Source organism: Alternaria conjuncta (genome assembly GCF_024043145.1).
Source record: "Alternaria conjuncta strain BMP 0040 chromosome Unknown scaffold_12, whole genome shotgun sequence".
Lineage (NCBI taxonomy): Eukaryota > Fungi > Ascomycota > Dothideomycetes > Pleosporales > Pleosporaceae > Alternaria > Alternaria conjuncta.
In genome coordinates, this window is record NW_026250101.1 from 769,543 (window position 1) to 788,043 (window position 18,501).

Below are 18,501 nucleotides of genomic sequence, written 5' to 3' on the forward strand. Positions count from 1 at the left end.
GACGGGCATACTCAGATCCATGAGTATGAAGTCGAAAGGGCGGGCTGGCGGTGAAGAAGACAAGGCTTCTGATTTGTACGTTTCGAATGCTTCGAGACCATTGGTAGCTTCCACGTAGCGTAGATTCTGCCGTTTGGCGAACACGACGAGGAGCTTCAGATTGATGGCATTGTCGTCTACGAGGAGGACACGTGGATTGAAGTATTCACCGCCTTCGCTGTGGGTGGGACTCAGAGGGGTGGTGGTTATTGGGAAGGGACGCGGTGGCGGTGGAGAAGGGTATCCGGCGGCCTCGTCAGCCTTGCGCGTTGATACATCTTGTGGGAACATGTCACTGAGACTTCGCTGAGCCGAGGCACGAGGCGGTGCAAGAGACTGAAGGTCGGGCTGGACTAATGAGGAGCTCATCGATCGGCTGATGTGTCGCTCGTTGTTGTGTTGTGAGGCGCGTTTCTGGCATGATAGAAGTGTCCGGGCGAGCTTTCGGGGTCCGCAGCTGTGCGTGCCGTCAGTAAATTGGTCTCAGACTTGCATAAGGAATACTCACGGCTGTGTAACTATTTCAATGATCCAACCAAGCGCTTCGATTTGTCTCGCAAGCTGAGTCTCTGCTGCTACTTTCTCTGCAGTATCTGTACAAACGCAAACTACTCCTAGCGGTGATGTGTTATTGCGACTGGCATTCGAGTTCTGCATCAATTGGTAGAGAGAAGGCGAGTCGATGAGCAGAAAGTCGATGTCGGTGACCGAGATGTCAGTGCTGGCGTGCTTCGAGGCGACGATCTTCATGTCAAAGTTCTTGCAAGCGTTTTCCATGGACTCCTTGGTTTTTAGCCCCCGCTCGCCACCTTGCGTGTTAGTCATATCGCAAACGATGGAGACAGATGTGCCCTTCAGCTCTTGGGGTGCTCTGACAAGAGCATGATCTTGGTGAGCATTCGCCTTGGAGCCAATGGGTAGACGTATGCTGATCTTGATGACAGTACCAACGTTGTGCGTGCTCCTTACTTCAATCTCGCCTTTCAGGGATTCTATGATCTGCTTGACGATCGAAAGACCCAATCCGGTACCGGAGCTGAAAGGGTCTTCTTGACTGAATGGCGAAAATAACTTTGTCCGCTGGTACTCCTGCGACATTCCCCGACCGGAGTCTTCCACACTAAGAGATAGGTCCATGAAGTTGGCGGAGCTTTTTTGCTGTACCATGTTGATAGCAATATAGCCAGAGTCGGTGTATTTGAGCGCGTTCCCAAGTAAATTCATCACAATGCGTCGCAGAGCACCGGGCTGCGATCTCACGATCCAACTGACGTATGGGGCTACGATCAAAGACACAGCAACAGAGCCATGTGTGTCTCTGCCTGCCACTTCGTTGCTGCTATTCGTGTCCTGGAGGAACGTTGTTGCCGCCTTGCTCTCAGCTTGATCGTAGATTGCGGCTCCTTTGATGTGATGTGTCTTCCTGAACGTGTGACCAGCACACACAGTGTCGCAAACTTCCTCGACTAGTTGTGCTAGATCGAAGTCGGACGTAACACCAAGAATCGAATTATCAGAAGGCTGTCGCTTGTTTCGCCCCAGGCTTCGCTTGTTCTGACCAGAGACCTTCTGTAATTTGTTGATTTTTGCGTAATCAAGCACGTGATCTATCGTATCGAGTAGTGTCTTGCCGCAAGTTTCGATAGAAGACACCAAAGACTCTTGGTACGCCGATGCCACCGTCTCGCGTAAGAACTCGACAGATCCAAGAATACCATGCAGGGGCGAACGCAGCTCGTGTGATATAGACGCAATGAATGTGGTTTTGGCACGATCCGCTTTCTGGGCATTGAGTCGTGCTACTTCGCTGGTCACTGAGTTCCCGAATGCTTGGAGATATGGGAGTTCGTTATCCGGGCTCATCAACCTTCCGGCTTGGGTGGTCCAGATAAAGCCACCAGCAATCCATCGTTCCGTAGCCGGGCACCAGAGTGGCAGGAATATAAGGCTCCTAACCTTTGGCAGAACTTTGAGGAACTCGGTTGGGATGAATCTTTCTCGCTTTTTGCGCGTCTTCTTGGTGTTAGCGGCGGGTTCGTCGACTGTACGATCCGACTGTTCTGTCTCGGAACGTTCAGACTTCTCATCAGAAGAGTTGATGCCCATGCCATCCTCATTGTAGTTGAAGAACTTCCCGTACGGATATCGATGGATATAGCGCTCCATGGCAGCTTCATTGAAGCTGAAGTCTGTGTGCACTAGGGCGGCATTGCCTTCGCGTAAAGATAGTCCGACCACAGGACAGGCCTTGCTGTCAGTCCCATTTGCATCGGATACGCCATCCGCGGCGACGACTGTCTGTTTCTTGTGCCTTCGTGAAGCCGTTGAGTCGCCGGTATCAGTATTGTGTGTCGCACTCTCGTCGCTGCTACCGGCTGTGCGGTTGTAGTCGTAGAGATGGGTTCTTATCCCAGCGGTCGAAGTGTCGAAGAAGACGACACCATCGGCCTCAGTACTCTCGCGAATTATACGAGCGGCGCTGTGGAAGATACGAGCTGCGTCGGATTCGGCGTCACGCTTGCGGTGAGCTTGTCTGGCAGGCACAGACGTGTTGTGGCCTTCTTCTTCGTCAAGGGCTAGTAAGCGGGCGTTCTCGGTCTGCTTCTCCATAGTGGTGGGCCGGTTGCCGTCTTCTCGACTGTCCTGTAAAGAGGAGCGCTCGATGAACTGAGTCAAGCCACGTACCATGCGCTCACCCTTGTTGCGGTCCATGCTGTCTTTGGCCAACTCGAGGTGCTCCATGACGGCGGCGGAAACATCTTGCATGAAGCGCAATTCGCCAGCACTGATTCCATCGCGAGGCTTCTCATCAGATACAGCATAGACGCCAATGCGGTGGCCTGCTTTGGTAATGATGGGGACGCCTGCGTAGAACCTCACACCAGGCTCACCCTTGACATAGTCCCTATCGGCGAATCTTGCATCTAGTCTGCAATCAGGAATGACCATGCATTCGCCAGTGTAGGTGCTCCCATCGTCCTCTTTTGCCGTGTAGGTCGAGGAGAAGGTATGGTAACAGACAGCATCGGTCTTGGTCAAGATGGCGTTGCCCAGCCAGACCTCGTCTTCGGGCTCTTCGGCGACAGGCTTGAACAGCGACAGAGTTCGCGTGGCCTCGGCAAGAATGTACTGGTGGTGCGCGTCGATCAGCGATACCATTGCCCGCCGGGTGTCAAGTCGAAGCGTGGCGAGCTGCGCAAAGGCAGTCAGTGATCGATCGCGCGACGTCTGGGGCTGGAAGCCAGAGTAGGTCAGGCCTTTACCAGAACCGTCGGCAGCGTCAACCAGGCTCTGTGCATCGAGCCATGGGCGGTAGTACCTGTAAGCATCCTTAGTTGCAGCCGAAGCGTTTCTATCGCATAACCCAAACCTGTGGAGATCGCGCTCGCGGGCTGCTTCTGGCCACGAGTAGCCCATTGTTCTAGTATGTTCGTGGGGGATTCAGCATGTCCTTCTAGTAGCACAACATAGCAGAGTATCAGTCCCAAGGCAGAGGCACAACGGTGGGGGGTTCGCGACTGGCGGCAGCGAGGGTGCTTGTTCCTCTTGCAGGCGAGTGGCTGCCGCTGTCGTCCATTTTGAGTGACATAGTAACTGCATTGGTGCTAGGCGGCGGATATCCTGCTCCGCGGGCCATTCCAAGGCAATTGCATTTCTTTTGGCATGGGGGGAAACGAAGAATCCGATCGAGATGCGCCCGTGGTTATTGCCAGGTGACGAAGCGATCGTGCAGTTCCGCTAGTCACCTGTCTAGCCAAATGCCGATCTCCCGCATTCCAGTCGATGCGCGACAACCAAACTTTCAGACAGCAACTTCTGCGACGTCCATACGACAGCGCCATGTTTGAAGTGCCGGATGCGAAGCGGTGGGTCGACTCGCTAGTGCGCCTGTTATCTGCATACTGACTTTGCCAAGGGTTCGCCGCGCTGAGCTGGAGTCGCCCATATCATCTAGACAATCCTCGCCAGACCCCGATCTCGAAGAGCTGCTGCGATCCAAGATAAACACCGAGTTTACCTATACCACAACCGAAGATGATGTTCACGACATCGCGCAAAGCGACCAAGACGAGACGGAGCTGCGGCTCTTCGCTGCGCCCGCAAACGCTGCTCCACAATCGCTGAAGATTAGAATTTCATCGCCAGGCGCCGATAGCGGAGAGCCAGGACTGATTCTGAAGAAGCCACGGAGCTATTATTTCGCCGACGAGCCCACAAGCGAGGAGGAAGACGCCTTCAAAGCGGCCGCCATCGAGGGAAGGAGCGTCCTGGAGCTGTCGCGGCAGCTTTGGCCCGGTTGCGCCCTGCCATGGAAGGTGCGCACCATATCGCCGGCCGGCATGAGCAAGGAGGTCCTGGTCGGTCACCCTCCTATGCTCGTCACGGTCGAGGACAAGGCACACAAGCGCACAAGAAAGGGCAAGAAGTCACGCATAGCGATACGGAAGAAGCTCCAGGCGGTAAAAGAGAAGCAGACTGAGGCAGCACGTCTTGCGCAGGAGAAGGAAGAAGCCAAGCGTGAAAAGAACACTCGGAGAAATCGAGAGAAGAAGCTCAAGAAGAAGGCGAAGGAGCAAGCGAAGAAGGCAGCTGATGGCGCCACAGACGGGGCAGCAGAGGCTATGGATGGTGTGGCGGAAGACACTGTGACCGAGAGTCATTCTGTTCCTGATGGGTCGATATGAAGCGCATCATTGCACCTCTATTATCTCATCAGCGTTACGAACGAGACGGGCATCAGACGCATGACTTCTACGGCTGCAAGTAATACTTGCTCGATCATAGGCACCCTTCACCTGTGCCATGAGGCTACCTTTACCTATGCGGATTCTACGCTAGCAAATACCTCTATTTGTCGACTATAACTGCTTCGTTTTGGTCTACCTGTTTCCATCAACTTACACTCTACGACCCACTCAACTGCCAACATGAACCAGAACTACAACCAAGAGCATATGAACTTTGACAGCGCTTCTGGTGTCGGCCCGCAATACGCCCCGGTATATCCTTATCTCCAGGAGAGGTTCGGACCATCTACACCACAACACATAGACGAGACCTCAGCTCCGCATTACGGCTTTCATAACCACGGCACGAATGGCTACGACACGTTCATGTCTGATGTAATGCCGCCTGGTGCTCACTACGACGGGTACCACAGACCTATGACACCTGAGAGCACACCACATCTTATGGAATCGAGTGATGCCCAGTTCCATGTTGCAGTTGAAGAATCGCACCAGTATACTGCAGATATACAAGAGGAAGAGCCAGACTTCCCCCCAGACTTCTGGAAGACTCTGGTTGATTTCGAGATCCCCGACTTCACCCAGACTTCCATCAACAACATACCCGGTATTCAAGCCTTATACGTCGCCTATCTGTCCCACTATGGACCACTGTCAACTGCGACAAACGCAACTCGCATGCAGTACGCCAAAGCCTTTGCTTTTGCTCTCCTCACGCACTACTATCCCCCGTCACATAATTACACGGTGGTGCCCACTTCCCCCGGACCCGTGGCAAAGTACGGGATGTACTTCATCTTAGCTGCCGACGATAAGTCAGATATCTGGAAAGAGTTCCACAAGAATAAAGGCAGGGCCTTCCGCCGTAAAGTACCAACCAAGAAGGAGCTCGAGAGGGCGGAGAGAGAAGAGCAAGACGCCAAGGTAGCAGAGTACGCCCAAGGTATTACGCAACTCTTCAACCTGCAGTGGGATCATATCGCGCCTGAGGACATCGCCGCTTTCGTGGTCATGCGCAAGACGATAGCAACGAATACTGAGACTGGTGCGATCACGCAAGAGCAGCATCCGTATACTTACTTCGCCATTATGATCGACAACTTCGACGAAGTCCCTCGCCTCTCCACGAGCAACACCATGCACCGCAGCGGCGTTCTCACTGATGCCCTGTGCCGAGGCGGCAACATCCAGAACGGTCACGGCATGTTGCTGTACGGTCCGTGTCTAGAGTTCTACGCCTTTGATCGCGGACACGATTGGGTCTACCTTGACGACGAAGAAGAGAGCGAGCAGGGAACTCAGGATATTGAGCCTAAGATGGAGGTGCTGTTATCGGGTGGTCAAGCTCTGGAAATGGATATGCGCACTACCGGTCTGGACATGGTAGACGCAGCGTTTCGAGATGTCGCTGTCAGAGAGGTGGTTTATGCAGCTGAACCAGAGGCTATTCCGGCCGAAGATGCAGGTTCAGCACATGGTGAGGACGAGATGGCGGAGTACTAAGGACGCTCTAGCGAAGTGGAAGGCGAAAAGCGCATGCAAAGGTCCATTGCTGGCAAGCACTTCCCTGGCGATAGATAAAAATCTACTTTGATAAGACAGGTGTACTTCAGTTTTGCTCACCCTTCGCGTTGCTTAAAGGATGACGGGCTTTGGACGTCCCGCAAACGGTCGCTAGGCATGTCCCACTTGCGCGGACACAACTCCGATGCCTGCCACAACGTAGCCTACGGGAGCGTCCGCCCGCTAGCTGATATGCCTGTCATACTACTAATGTAGCGAAGGGCCGAAAGAAAGTGTTGAGTTGTGCATAAGTGTTCATTGTAGTAGGTTGCCTGATAGTGTATCTCATCTTCACTGTATGCAAACAAGTCATATATCCAGACAGGCGTAATGCCTCGGCCCCCTACGATCCTCCATCACCCCACCATCGATCCAATCCATCTTCTGAGCAGCCTCCTTTGCAATCGCCCTAACTTCCTCAGTCAACCCCTCCATTCCAGCAAGTTCTCCAAACCTCTTCTTCCAAAGCGCCCACCTCTGCTTACTGAACTCCGCTCTACCATCCCATAACGGTCCACCACTACCTGGATCCCCCTCAGTCGCCTTCTTTGGGGTGAGGTCTTGTTCTCTTTCGTAGACTTGTTTACCCATAGCAAAGATCCAGACCGCAGCAGAGGGGATGAAAGAATTGTATTTCTGTATTGCTGTGCCATTCGCATCGTCTTCGTGTGGTGTCTCGAGTGCACTGCGCATTTGCCAGATGCAATATATCCAGAAATTGCGGATGTTCTCGCGCGTGATGAGAGCGTAGAAGTAGAGCATGTTGGCGTATGCGTGCACTTCTTGTGTCATGTAGCCACACTGGCCTCCGGGGCCGTCGTCTATACTCTCGCGAGCGGCCATGCCGAAGCGGCGGAGGCAGGTGTACATGTCTGAATCTTTGGCAGTTGGGGGTGGAAAGCTCGCTTTTATCGTCTTCATGAGGGTGACGAGCTTGTTGAGACCGTTGGTGTCGCGGAAAGAGAGGCGTTTGGCGGAGTGGATTATGGAGTACCAGATACTAAGGAAGGGGAGGTGCTTTCTGTTTTGGAGCATGGCTTTGTTGATGGGGTCGAGCAGTTTCTTCGTAGCGTCTTTTGCATTGGTGTTGTTGTTTAAGTAGTCTTGTATGATTGCATAGAAATGATTGTCTTCGCTTGGTCCAAAGCATCCTCGCTTCTTCATGATAATGTCGATTTGGGTGGCTTCATCTTGAACGTTGGCGATGGCCTCCGCAATCTCGCGGTATTTTCTTTCTCTTCGTTCTTCCCAAGACATCTTCTTTGATGACAACTCCATGGTTAGGAACCGTTACCGGTCAGAATGTGGTGTTTTATGTTCGCATACAATCTCAAAGTTGAAGTACGCCCTTCAGCCCTTCAGGCTGCCGTCTCAAAGCGCTAGTTTGTGACAACATGCATGCTTGCGCATGTAGTGGAGATTTGCCATAGGCGTTCTTGAATGCTGCCCCGCCATTCGTGCCAGTCTTGTCCTAAATTACTGGAGTAAGCAGGCTATAGAAACGTCGGGGTATGGCCAGTAGAGTAGCGCACAAGTCTCGAAGAGCTTCAAGACATGTTTTCCAATCAGTGACCCACCACAAATGGCAGCATAACTCGCGGTGTTTCAAGATTCAGGACATGCCTGGACGTGCTGCTTTACATGAAGCGGTCGGGCGACGCGCCTAATTTCGATCGTTGAAGCTGGGCGCGCAACGGTGTGTACTATGAACGAGAACCGCTTCAGATGATTGTATCGGCTCAAGAAAGGTCGCGCATATGGCATGAACTGGTTGGATCACACATAGTGGAAGAGTAGCCAAGGTTTGGGGTGAAGAAACGTTGGAGCGTGGTGTTGGTAACCAGGGTCTTGCTCCCAAACGCCCAGTAAATTGGAAACAGCGACCCGGGCGCGACCCGACTGCCTCGCACCACCACTAATCTCCAACACCGACACGACGGCATAAAGTGTCCACCACGCGCATCGGCCGCCCACACCCTCGAACGGCGATCGCACACAATCATGTCGTCCTACCTAAACAACCTCCTTACGAACACGACTTCGCGCTACAACAACCTGCGACGACAGATCCTCTCGGACGAAGCAGACGGCGACACAGAAGACGACTCGCATCTTTCCAGAGTTCTTCGCGCATACTACACGGAGAAAGGACGGCCGTTCCCGCAATGGCTTCCACCCGACCCAAAGGCGCCCCAACCTGCGCCCGCCCAGTTCGTGTCTTCGCGGCAACAGGCACAAGCACAAACAGCAGGCCGAGGAGGAGGCTTGAACGACCTCTGGGATAATCCCGCGCCACAACAACCGCCGCAAGAACCACAGTCACTTCGCCGAGGGCCAGGAGCACGGGGCGGTGGAGCGCGTCCCATGCAAGGCCGGCCCATGGGCAACTCGTTGACGCCAGATCCTCAAATACAAGGCAGACCACTGCCCAGCCAACGAGCAGGGAGCTACCAAAGCTCATTGGGAGGACGCCCACAAGCAGAAGCTTCACCACCACCGAGCGCGGGTACAGGGTCGGGCACAACAGCACAGGAAAGGCTCAAGGCCAGGTTATGGGGACGGTCACAAAGCCCAGCACCGCGTGGACTTTCTTCAGAATCTGCCAACTCGCAATCGTCTCCGCAAGGTGGACGGGCGCCCTACCCTGATGATCGGAGTCACAGCTATGGAAGTACTGGTAGCGGCGGCGGGAGACCACAGGGCTCATTTGGCATGTCATCGAACTCACCATGGAGCGGGAACGATGATCCGTATGCGCCCCAAGGTGGAGGTTATGGCGGCGGCGCACCTCCACCACAACGCGGACCGCAAGGTGGACGAATGGGCCTGCCGAGCGGACCACGCATGCGTTGAGCTTGTTCTTGTTGTATGCAGCACGGCGTAACGGAGTTGGATCTTGGTCGTCACTGGGTGGGCAAGCATGGGGTTTGTAGACCTGGACAGTATAGACAAATACCTAATCAATACATTCAGCTCATAATCGCTTCAAAGCTTGATTTCGTTCAGAGCTATCGTGCGCACAGTGTCGCGAACAGAGCACATTACTCGATGCGATAGGGCTGGGGGGCGACGCGTTCCCCGCCCGCGGGTGGCACGCTGCACAGCCACAGCCCCGGCCCTGGCGCGTCATCGGGTGCAGGTCACTGCCCGCAAGCATCACCTGCAACTGCATAGCGCCAAACGGGTACGCGCCTCTTTCTTGCTTTATCACCGTACTACTCTGAATATCTCCTGCGCATGCTATCTGGCCATCTTACTCGGAACCCATCACCAACCTCTACTCCGCGTCTTTGGGACGCCGCCTAGCCCCGCATGACTTCGTCGGCCCCAGCGCCCCCATCGCCCTCGGCCAGCTTCTACGACCTGAGCGACGACGAAGAAGGCGAATACAACACGATCCGCCATACAAGCAGCGGAAAGGGTGTGAAGTTACTATACACCAAGAGCAAAGTACGTAAAGCCTATCGAACGCAGCATGATGGAAGTAGGCTAACATGTGCAGGTCTACGTGCATCCCTCGCCTTCCTCCAAAGACAACATCCCAGGCTTCGTCGCTCTCGTCCAGCAGAAGTCTAACCGGACCGTTAACGATGCGCGCCCGACCTCCTCCTCCTCCGCTCGCAGCGTGAACGCGTCATCGCTGCTCCTCGCCTGGATACCAGAGTCAAACCTCGGCGATGCATACGATACATACGTCAAGGTCGATCTGTCAGACTCGTCATCACCTCCCAGACAGTCATACCTCGTACCTCCGCCTCCCACTCCATCTACACATGCCGGAACTCCCGGGTATGCATTCGCCCTGCCTGTCAGCGAGATATACTCCGTCCTCATACGGCCACCAAGCATCGGATGGTGGTTCGGAAGCGTCGTCATCAACACTCGTGCTGGAGACAGTTTCCCTGCGCTCTTCTTCCACGATAGCGAGTGCCAGTCTACCATAATGCAGCGGAAGAAGCTAGCCAAGGAAAGCTTCGATCCGTTTGGCGACGGAGGGGGCATGTTCTGGGGCGGCGACGAGGTGCTGAGATGGCTCAAGAGATATGTCACAGTCGAACGGTCTGGTGCTGACCCAAGCATATACCTTATCGACCCCTCGGAAGACGACAAGCGATCCTTCGGCAAAGACGTTGCACCAAGGAAGAGCACCGAAGGCAAACCAGACGCGTCATCTTCGCAGTCTGGTAAACGGGACGGTGGCATGGATCCGGTCACAAAGGCGCTCAAGGAAGCAAGATGGAACTTCCTCGAGAAGCTTAGCCAGGTCACCACCTTCACGCGAAGGACTGCTCAAGCCGTCGCCGACAACCCCAAGATTCCGCCTCAGGTTAGACGCCTGATTCAGAACCCAGAGGTCCAGACACTACAAGAAGAGTTCGACAGCGCACGGTTATACCTCGCAAGATGGGCTATGGGCATTGCAGAACAAAGCGAGCGGGAACGGAACCAGCGGATATGGACAGCAAAGGACGTTTTGGCTATGGAGGAGAGCGATGTCGGCGACTTCGAGATTCTTGACATGGATAAGATGACCATGGCCGACCGAAGAAAACCTGTCACGTTGGAAGAATGGAAAGGATTCTTCGACTCCAAAGGCCGGCTACAACTTACACCGGACGAGGTCAAAGACCGCGTCTTCCATGGAGGTCTTGATCCTGACGATGGTGTACGAAAGGAAGCATGGCTATTCCTTCTCGGAGTGTACGACTGGGACAGCTCAGAGGAAGAGCGTCGCGCGAATATTAACAGTAGGCGAGATGAGTACATCCGACTTAAGGGCGCTTGGTGGGAGCGAATGGTTGAAGGAAACCAGAATGAAGAGCAAGAGGAATGGTGGAGAGAACAAAAGAACAGAATAGGTATGTACCCTTCCGCGTTACACCCTTTCTTGAAACCTGGCTGACTTGTCCCATTCTATGGGGTCCGTTGTGTAGAGAAAGACGTACATCGCACAGATCGCAATATCCCCATCTTCGCCGGCGAGGACATTCCTCACCCGGACCCCGACTCGCCTTTTGCGGAAACTGGCACCAACGTTCACTTGGAGCAGATGAAAGATATGCTTCTTACGTACAACGAATACAACAAGGATCTCGGCTACGTTCAGGGCATGAGCGATTTGCTTGCGCCCATCTATGCAGTCATGCAGGATGATGCTGTCGCATTCTGGGGCTTTGTTGGATTCATGGAGCGCATGGTATGTACACATGCGATGTTTATTGTGATCACGTACAAGAACTGACACGCATACAGGAGCGCAACTTCCTACGCGACCAGTCCGGCATGCGCAAGCAGCTCACGACGCTCGACCACCTTGTACAGCTCATGGACCCCAAGCTGTATCTTCACCTTCAGTCCGCTGAGTCTACGAACTTCTTCTTTTTCTTCCGGATGCTGCTCGTCTGGTACAAGCGCGAATTCGAGTGGCCAGATGTACTGCGGTTGTGGGAGTCGCTCTGGACCGACTACCAGAGCAGCAACTTTCACATCTTCATTGCACTAGCTATTCTGGAAAAGCACCGAGATGTGATTATGGCGCACCTGAAGCACTTCGATGAGGTGCTCAAGTATGGTAAGTTATACAATCAAAGCAGCCCACATTAACAGTGAATGATGCTAACATTATCTTAGTCAACGAGCTTTCTGGTACTATGGATCTCGAATCAACGCTCGTTCGCGCGGAATCGCTCTTCAAGAGATTCCAACGAACGGTAGAGACAATCGACAAGAAAGGCAACTTTCCCTCCGCTCCGCAAGCCCGGCAACGCAAGTTGGCTGCTGCGATCGTCGCCGGTCCCGGGCCAAGTACGGCGTCAAGTGCGTCACCAGCGAAAGACCAAGCGTCGACTTCCGGAACAGATAAGGGCAAGCAGGTCGGCGAAGAAGAGCAAGATGAAGCGAGGGTCATCAGTCCTGAGCTACGTGCACTGCTAAGCAGGAAGGTGGAGAAGCTCGACAAGCAGACTATCTTGGAGCATGGCGGTGGTGTTGGCAAGTAAAGTCGGCACATGTCTCATTTTGTTTAATTGTTCATTGGGGGCGGCGTTACGGCACATTTGGATACTTGTGCGGGTATATCACGACTGCTCGAACCCAATGAGACCCCGGTGGTAAGGTCAGGTACACGTGCGATTTTCGAATCGCATCTTCATATTTATCTTGCATATTGTTCCTCACCTCACGCCTTGGCCGAACATCGAACTTCTTGTCGCTTCACCGTTAGCCACGCGCAAGGCGTATGCTTCACTACTTTCGCTGTCATCCTCGTTTTGCACTGCAGTCAATCAATGTAAGTGTCCGCCTTTGCGCTCACGTGTCTATCTTGCAGGTCCATCTTCACAGACAGAGAGTTTGACCCCCGTCCACGCAACATGCACAAACCGCCAACTGTCACCTTTCGCCATTTACATAAAGACGAGTATAACAACAGCAGGCCTTCAATGAATTACCTCAACCGCTTCATCGATCGCCACTCTCCAAACCAGCCGCCGCGCAACACTGGGCGTTCTGTACAGCCTCCCAACAGTCCCGCCACCTCTCTCCACCGTCACAGATCTCGGTCACACTCTCACCATCGGCACAAGCATCACCATCGCGGAAAGATGGCATCCTTCAACGGCCCTTGGTCAGGCGATCTCGACGCGTTCAAGAAATCGGTGCAGTCGATGCCAAATCAGTACAAGTCGTCCTTCGCTGCCGCGTCCAAGAGCACTCTCGAAAAGGTCTGCGCCCCAGGTGTCCTTCACATCTGGGAGACCGATTCCGATATCGACAGCCTACTCCAGCTCACTTCGGTCATCGCCAAGCTGTGCGACCTCGGCGTGCGCAAGAATAAGGGCGCGAACGAAAGTGATGGCAGTATGCTGATCATTGCTGAAGAGAGTCGAACCAGGAACAATTTCGGTCGCATATGCCAGTTGGTTGAGTATCTGACTGGAGCTGATGGCAAGAAGCATCTCGAAGGCACCGTGGCGGTGTTCAGCAAGATTGTGATAGTGAGGGGATGGGATAACGGCGTTCTATCTGGACAGCAGGAGGCGCTCGAGAAGACAGTGAAGAGAGTCAACACGGCTGTCGAGCAGGTACTGAAGATGGGCGGATTGAAGAAGATAGTCTGGCATCACGGCGCTGTACTGCACTTCCTGCTACAGTGGATCAACATGACAACATCTCCTCTACGATCCGCTTTATCTGCAATCACCGTCACTGGATCCCTCAACCTCGCGGACGGAATAGCACCTTCGGTATCTGGACGAGCGAACAAACTGCCAGATCTCGAGCGCCTGGAACAGTTCGCGAAGAAACTGGACATTCCTGTTGTCTTCCTCGATGCACCTAGTCAGATGCTTAACTTCGAGTATCTCGGTACGTATGTGTACTACTACGCTTACTACATCAACACGTTCCTTCCCACCTCGCTGTCGCGGCCTCACCTCCACAAAGCGCAAGATGAGCTCGTTACCTTTGCATTCCGGCTCCGCGCTGCGAGTGAAGGCAGGTACGGCAGTGACGCAGTCAAGATGGTGCAGAAGCACCTCGATGCGGGTAAAGCGAAACACTGGGCAAGAATGTGCGTGAGCAAAGACAACTTCGACAAGAGCAAATGTCGTGCAGCTGGTAAAGACGAGGCCATACACCACGCTGTTCAGCTAGCAGATAGCCCATTCGCCCTTCTAGCCCACGGCGCAGGCGTCCCTGCATTCGCCAGACTAGCAGTCGGTCCCGCCTCTGCTTCCGCACAAGACTACTACACCGCAGCGCCCGTCAATATCGCCTTCACCAAGTCGCAAATCCGACCCACCAGCCCAGCCACCTTCCACATCCTCATCCCACAATCTTCTCAAGATCTCGAGAAAGTCACAAGCCGCGTCCAAGGCCTCATGATGGCCGTGCTAGAGCGCGTAAGACAGGAGAAAGGCAGTCCTGTGCTCGGCGACACGGAGAAGGGGATGTGGAACGCGGTTGTCAAGGCATGTGAATGGGCGATTGGGGGATGCGACGAGAGTAAGATGCCTAAAGGTGTGGCGAAGAAAGTTGGATTCGTCAAGGGCAAGTTGAGGGAGGGAACTTGGGGGTTCGCGCTGAACCCACCGAAAGATGTGGGGAAGACGGCTACAACTAATGTGGCTGCGGTGGCTGCGATGCCGGAACCTAATCGAACATATGGGTTTGGACAGAATACGCAGCAGACTAGGGGGTCGCACCTGGCATATAATGGGGCTGAGCAGCCGCAGCAGATGCCGCAGCAAGGCTATGGAGGGGCAATGCCACAGGGGCCTATGCCGAGTCCTGTTCAAGGCGCTGCGTATGCTCAGCGGGTGCCTGGCCAGATGCCAGCGCAAGATATGTACACTGGTGGTCAGGGTCAAGGTCATATTCAAGGTCAAGACTATGGCGGTGGTCACTTCCCTGGCGGACAAAGTGCGGTGTTGCCGTCGCACCGTGGGTTTGAACATGGGGGAAGGGGCGGTGGATACCCACAGAGCATGGGTGGCCCTTGGTGATTTGCGTCACAACTTGACGGTGCATAAATGACACGATTGGATTTGCATACATGAGTATACTGGTACGAGGGAGCATGTTGATGTACTTGAAGTGGCTGCTCATGATGATGATGGATTGATTTGAAAGCTAACCCGATTTGGCTGGATACAAAGATGGCTGGGTAACGACGTGTGTGGGCAAGCACCCACCGGGTCACGACGCGTCTACTTCGCTCGCGCGTCGTGCATCACAAATACATCGACATATCTCGAGCCATGGCGTTACAAGAAGACCCTGGCGGATTTACAGCAGTCGATGCACACTGTCTCGCGCGAACGGTCTGCCCCTATACAATCCGATAACAGTACATCCCATTCACGCGTCTTCACAAAACTAACCAAAATGCAACTTCGATGACCGGCGCGCACCAGACCAGGTTCCAATCCGAGTGAAGGGTGGATTACCTTCTTTGCAACCCTATGAACAGCCCATCATGCGGCTACCTTCCATCTGTTCTCCAAGCTACCTGCCGAACTTCGAGCTTCGATCTGGGGGTTCGTACTACAGAACGATAAGGCTCACCATCATGCGCAGCATGGAACGAAGACGAATAAAAGACCTACTGTCACGATTACAATGCTGTGAGCGAGACTGTATTTTGGAAGAGACTGGTTGCCTTGGCGCGAAACCCCATCGTCGTTTGTGGAATACTGAGCTTGAGGACTACATACGGTTGCCATGAGTGTGTTTGCTGCACGCAAGTCAGGCTTTAGGGGAGTCACTCACATGTGACGTCTATTTCGCAATGTCTAGCAATCATGTTGCTGCATATAATACGCCCATTACAGGCGACAGAAGGCGGAACCACAACCGAGCCTCAAGACATGCCTCCAAAAAGCACGCCTCAGAAGAACACTTCCAGCCCAGGATACTCAAGCGAACACTCCCCCGACGAGCCAGACCAGGAAGTCCTGTCCGATTTTGAGGAAGAAAGCTCATCTTCCAGTCCAGAGTCTCCACCCAAAGAGAAGCGAGTCACCACTTCCGAAGGCGAAGACGACGACCTTGTTACCGTGAGCAAAAATAGCACACCCAGTCCTACCGCAAGCACCATCCTGATAAGGTTTGAACTTGAGGATACTCTGCTGGCAGGTAAGATGAACGAGAAGTGGAAGAAGGAGTCGAGTGATGCAGAGAGGGCAAAGAAGCTGCAGGAACTGCTGGATAAATGCACTGCCAAGAGGGAGGAGGGGGGAAGAGCGGCGGTGGAAGAAATGAAGAGGAGAATGGAGGAGGATGACGAAGAGGAACAATACGAGGGAAAAGGTAAGGGTAAGCAGGTCTAAAGGTACATCAACTTAGACGATGTATAGACAGCAATGTAGTCACTCTGCTGCATCGCTATCTACTGCAATGTGCGTAATACATGTAGGTCATCTCCGATTTAGCAGTCGACGTTGAGTGAGCCAAGATTAACATCTCGAGGAAGCCAATCCAGTCACATTCACCCATCACATATTGCCTTTCACTTTCACTTTCTTTGAGCTATCCTGTCCAAGGATCAATAAGCCCGTTTGGTGACAAGGTCCACAATGGCCAGCTCGACAATAGAACAAAGAGAAAGGCTACCCATTGTCGCCCGTGCAAACATAGTTCAAAAGAGATGGAAGAACTATCGACGCGCGGGAAGTCATCACATCCGAAAAAAATCTTCATGAGACTATCGCAATCTCGCATCAATTCCTACATCATCTACCGTTATCGACTGCATTAGATCAACATGCCTCCGATTACGCGGCGCCAAGCAGCCACCGCCCCTATACATCTCCCTCCCGCACCTCCTCCCCGAAGCCATCGGTCTCGCTTGCCACGTGGAAGGAATCCTCGCAGACCTGCGATTACGAATGCAATTAGCAAAAGATGGCCAGAAGGCCGTCCCGACAAGCAGCCCCGCGGCATTGGCAATTCGGGAAACTCTTGCTACATGAATAGCGCTTTGCAAAACCTCGTCCATCTTCCAAAGTTCTGCAGCTGGATAAAGCAGCATAACGATGCAGCTCTGGGCGCGGATTGGGCTTGTCGCGCAAACGATCCGAATCGCCATCTACCGGTGAATCAAACGGAGGACCAAGTGCTCCTTAAGATGGGCGAAAGCATTAAGCAATGCGTAGCCTGCTTGGTAAAGGCTTTTGTCTTGGACTACTGGTCGAATGCTCGGGAAAATGGAAACAATCCTTCTATGAATTTTCCCCACACACGTCCTAGCGTCAAAGCGTTGAACGCCATGGCTAGACGCTGGTCCACTGAGCCCCCCAGCTCCTCTGGACTCACTAAAGCGCAGGGAGAACCAGAGAATGCTTTCATAAATCGAAAGCTTAACAACGAAAGCGCCAGTGACCGCAATGGGCGCAGGAGAAATGCTGCTGGCCAGCAAGATTCTGATGAGTTCTTGATGAGGTTGCTAAATGCGTGTAAAGACAGTATCGATCCTGGGTAAGTACTCTCTTCTATTCACCCGTGTGCAAATCACTGACTCTCTCAAAAGTAATCACCAACGACTGGACGAGTTCAACTACCTCTTCACTCTGACACGGCATGAAGAAATGCGGTGTACACATGGCAGTTGTACACACCTCCACTCCATCGACGACTACAACATCACCAAAGACCTTGGTTTCTCAAATGTCATGATCGCAAAGAATAGCCATAATCATCCTGATCTGCAAACTGCCCTGGTAAATTCGACATGGCTGGACGTTGAAGATATGCCGGTAACATGCGGAGCCTGCAATCATACGAGAGATGTCAAGAAGTTCAAGTCGATCGAAGCCGCGCCCGAGTATCTTCGGATTAACCTGGAACTGAATACTTTTGACAAAAATGGAGACCAAGTATTCGACAAGGATGACCAAAGCCTGCCGATCAAGAATACGCACCCCATCATCATACCCAATGAGCTCGATCTCACTGCGCACGTTAGTCCTCCGTCTTCACAGCTCCGGTACAAGCTCATTGGCAAGATCATTCACTCCGGTAATCTCACGCGAGCGGGTCATTATACCGCATGCGTGACAACCTGTCCTCGAAAAGGCAGACAGAAGAAGGACAGTCCACCACCAATAAAACACTACTTTATCAATGACGATAACCATCTCTTCCCTTTTCCAGGGACCGACATACACCCGCTCACTCATAATCCAGAGACCCAAGGTGGCACCGATTTTGAGGCCTCGACTCTGATATACGAAAGATTGCCCAACAGACCAGGGCCAGTTGCTGAGCTGTATGAGCCACCTGGAAGAACTGGCGTTGTCGGGGTCGTATGGAGGAAGGGGAAGAAGGAAGGGGATCAGGGTGAGAAGAGAAAGAGTGATGAGATAGAAGATGAGAAAGTCGAGGAGAAAAACACTAAGGAGACAGATGAAAGTAAGGGCAAGAAGGAGGCATCTGATGTGCAAAGTCAGGAGCAGAAACCGAAGAAACGGTCAAAGACTTCCGAATCTACTGACCAAAGCTCTTGGGATACCCTCCGTCAGGCTTACAAACTGACAAAGATCCCCGGACCTCTGGACCAGCGCACTTGGACTGCCTATAGTCAGCTTGATGGTTTGTCGAAGACCCACTCCTAGGCTTTTGGATAAGCTCGCGTAATCTGTAACTATATTTT

At 53.2% G+C, this 18,501-nt stretch overlaps 7 protein-coding genes across 7 annotated transcripts; 6 read left to right on the forward strand and 1 right to left on the reverse strand.

Moving 5' to 3' along the window:
* Positions 1-3,879: 3,879 nt before the first annotated feature.
* Positions 3,880-4,724, forward strand: J4E85_008207 (uncharacterized protein; the record flags this gene model as incomplete). Its single annotated transcript, XM_051472434.1, has 2 exons — positions 3,880-3,905; positions 3,956-4,724. 2 exons carry the CDS (start codon positions 3,880-3,882, stop codon positions 4,722-4,724), a joined length of 795 nt encoding a protein of 264 aa, XP_051323899.1.
* Positions 4,725-4,967: 243 nt separating this feature from the next.
* Positions 4,968-6,290, forward strand: J4E85_008208 (uncharacterized protein; the record flags this gene model as incomplete). Its single annotated transcript, XM_051472435.1, has 1 exon — positions 4,968-6,290. One exon carries the CDS (start codon positions 4,968-4,970, stop codon positions 6,288-6,290), a length of 1,323 nt encoding a protein of 440 aa, XP_051323900.1.
* A 369-nt stretch (positions 6,291-6,659) lies between these two features.
* On the reverse strand, positions 6,660-7,628 carry J4E85_008209 (uncharacterized protein; the record flags this gene model as incomplete). Its single annotated transcript, XM_051472436.1, has 1 exon — positions 6,660-7,628. The coding sequence occupies one exon, from the start codon at positions 7,626-7,628 to the stop codon at positions 6,660-6,662; it is 969 nt and encodes a 322-aa protein (XP_051323901.1).
* Positions 7,629-8,351: 723 nt separating this feature from the next.
* J4E85_008210 (uncharacterized protein) lies at positions 8,352-9,203 on the forward strand (the record flags this gene model as incomplete). Its single annotated transcript, XM_051472437.1, has 1 exon — positions 8,352-9,203. The coding sequence occupies one exon, from the start codon at positions 8,352-8,354 to the stop codon at positions 9,201-9,203; it is 852 nt and encodes a 283-aa protein (XP_051323902.1).
* Positions 9,204-9,662: 459 nt separating this feature from the next.
* Positions 9,663-12,349, forward strand: J4E85_008211 (uncharacterized protein; the record flags this gene model as incomplete). Its single annotated transcript, XM_051472438.1, has 5 exons — positions 9,663-9,800; positions 9,853-11,209; positions 11,285-11,547; positions 11,604-11,922; positions 11,982-12,349. The coding sequence occupies 5 exons, from the start codon at positions 9,663-9,665 to the stop codon at positions 12,347-12,349; spliced, it is 2,445 nt and encodes an 814-aa protein (XP_051323903.1).
* Positions 12,350-12,952: 603 nt separating this feature from the next.
* Positions 12,953-16,180, forward strand: J4E85_008212 (uncharacterized protein; the record flags this gene model as incomplete). The annotated part of the gene is made up of 2 exons (XM_051472439.1): positions 12,953-14,771; positions 15,690-16,180. The coding sequence occupies 2 exons, from the start codon at positions 12,953-12,955 to the stop codon at positions 16,178-16,180; spliced, it is 2,310 nt and encodes a 769-aa protein (XP_051323904.1).
* Positions 16,181-17,118: 938 nt separating this feature from the next.
* Positions 17,119-18,463, forward strand: J4E85_008213 (uncharacterized protein; the record flags this gene model as incomplete). The annotated part of the gene is made up of 2 exons (XM_051472440.1): positions 17,119-17,327; positions 17,458-18,463. The coding sequence occupies 2 exons, from the start codon at positions 17,119-17,121 to the stop codon at positions 18,461-18,463; spliced, it is 1,215 nt and encodes a 404-aa protein (XP_051323905.1).
* Positions 18,464-18,501: the final 38 nt, after the last annotated feature.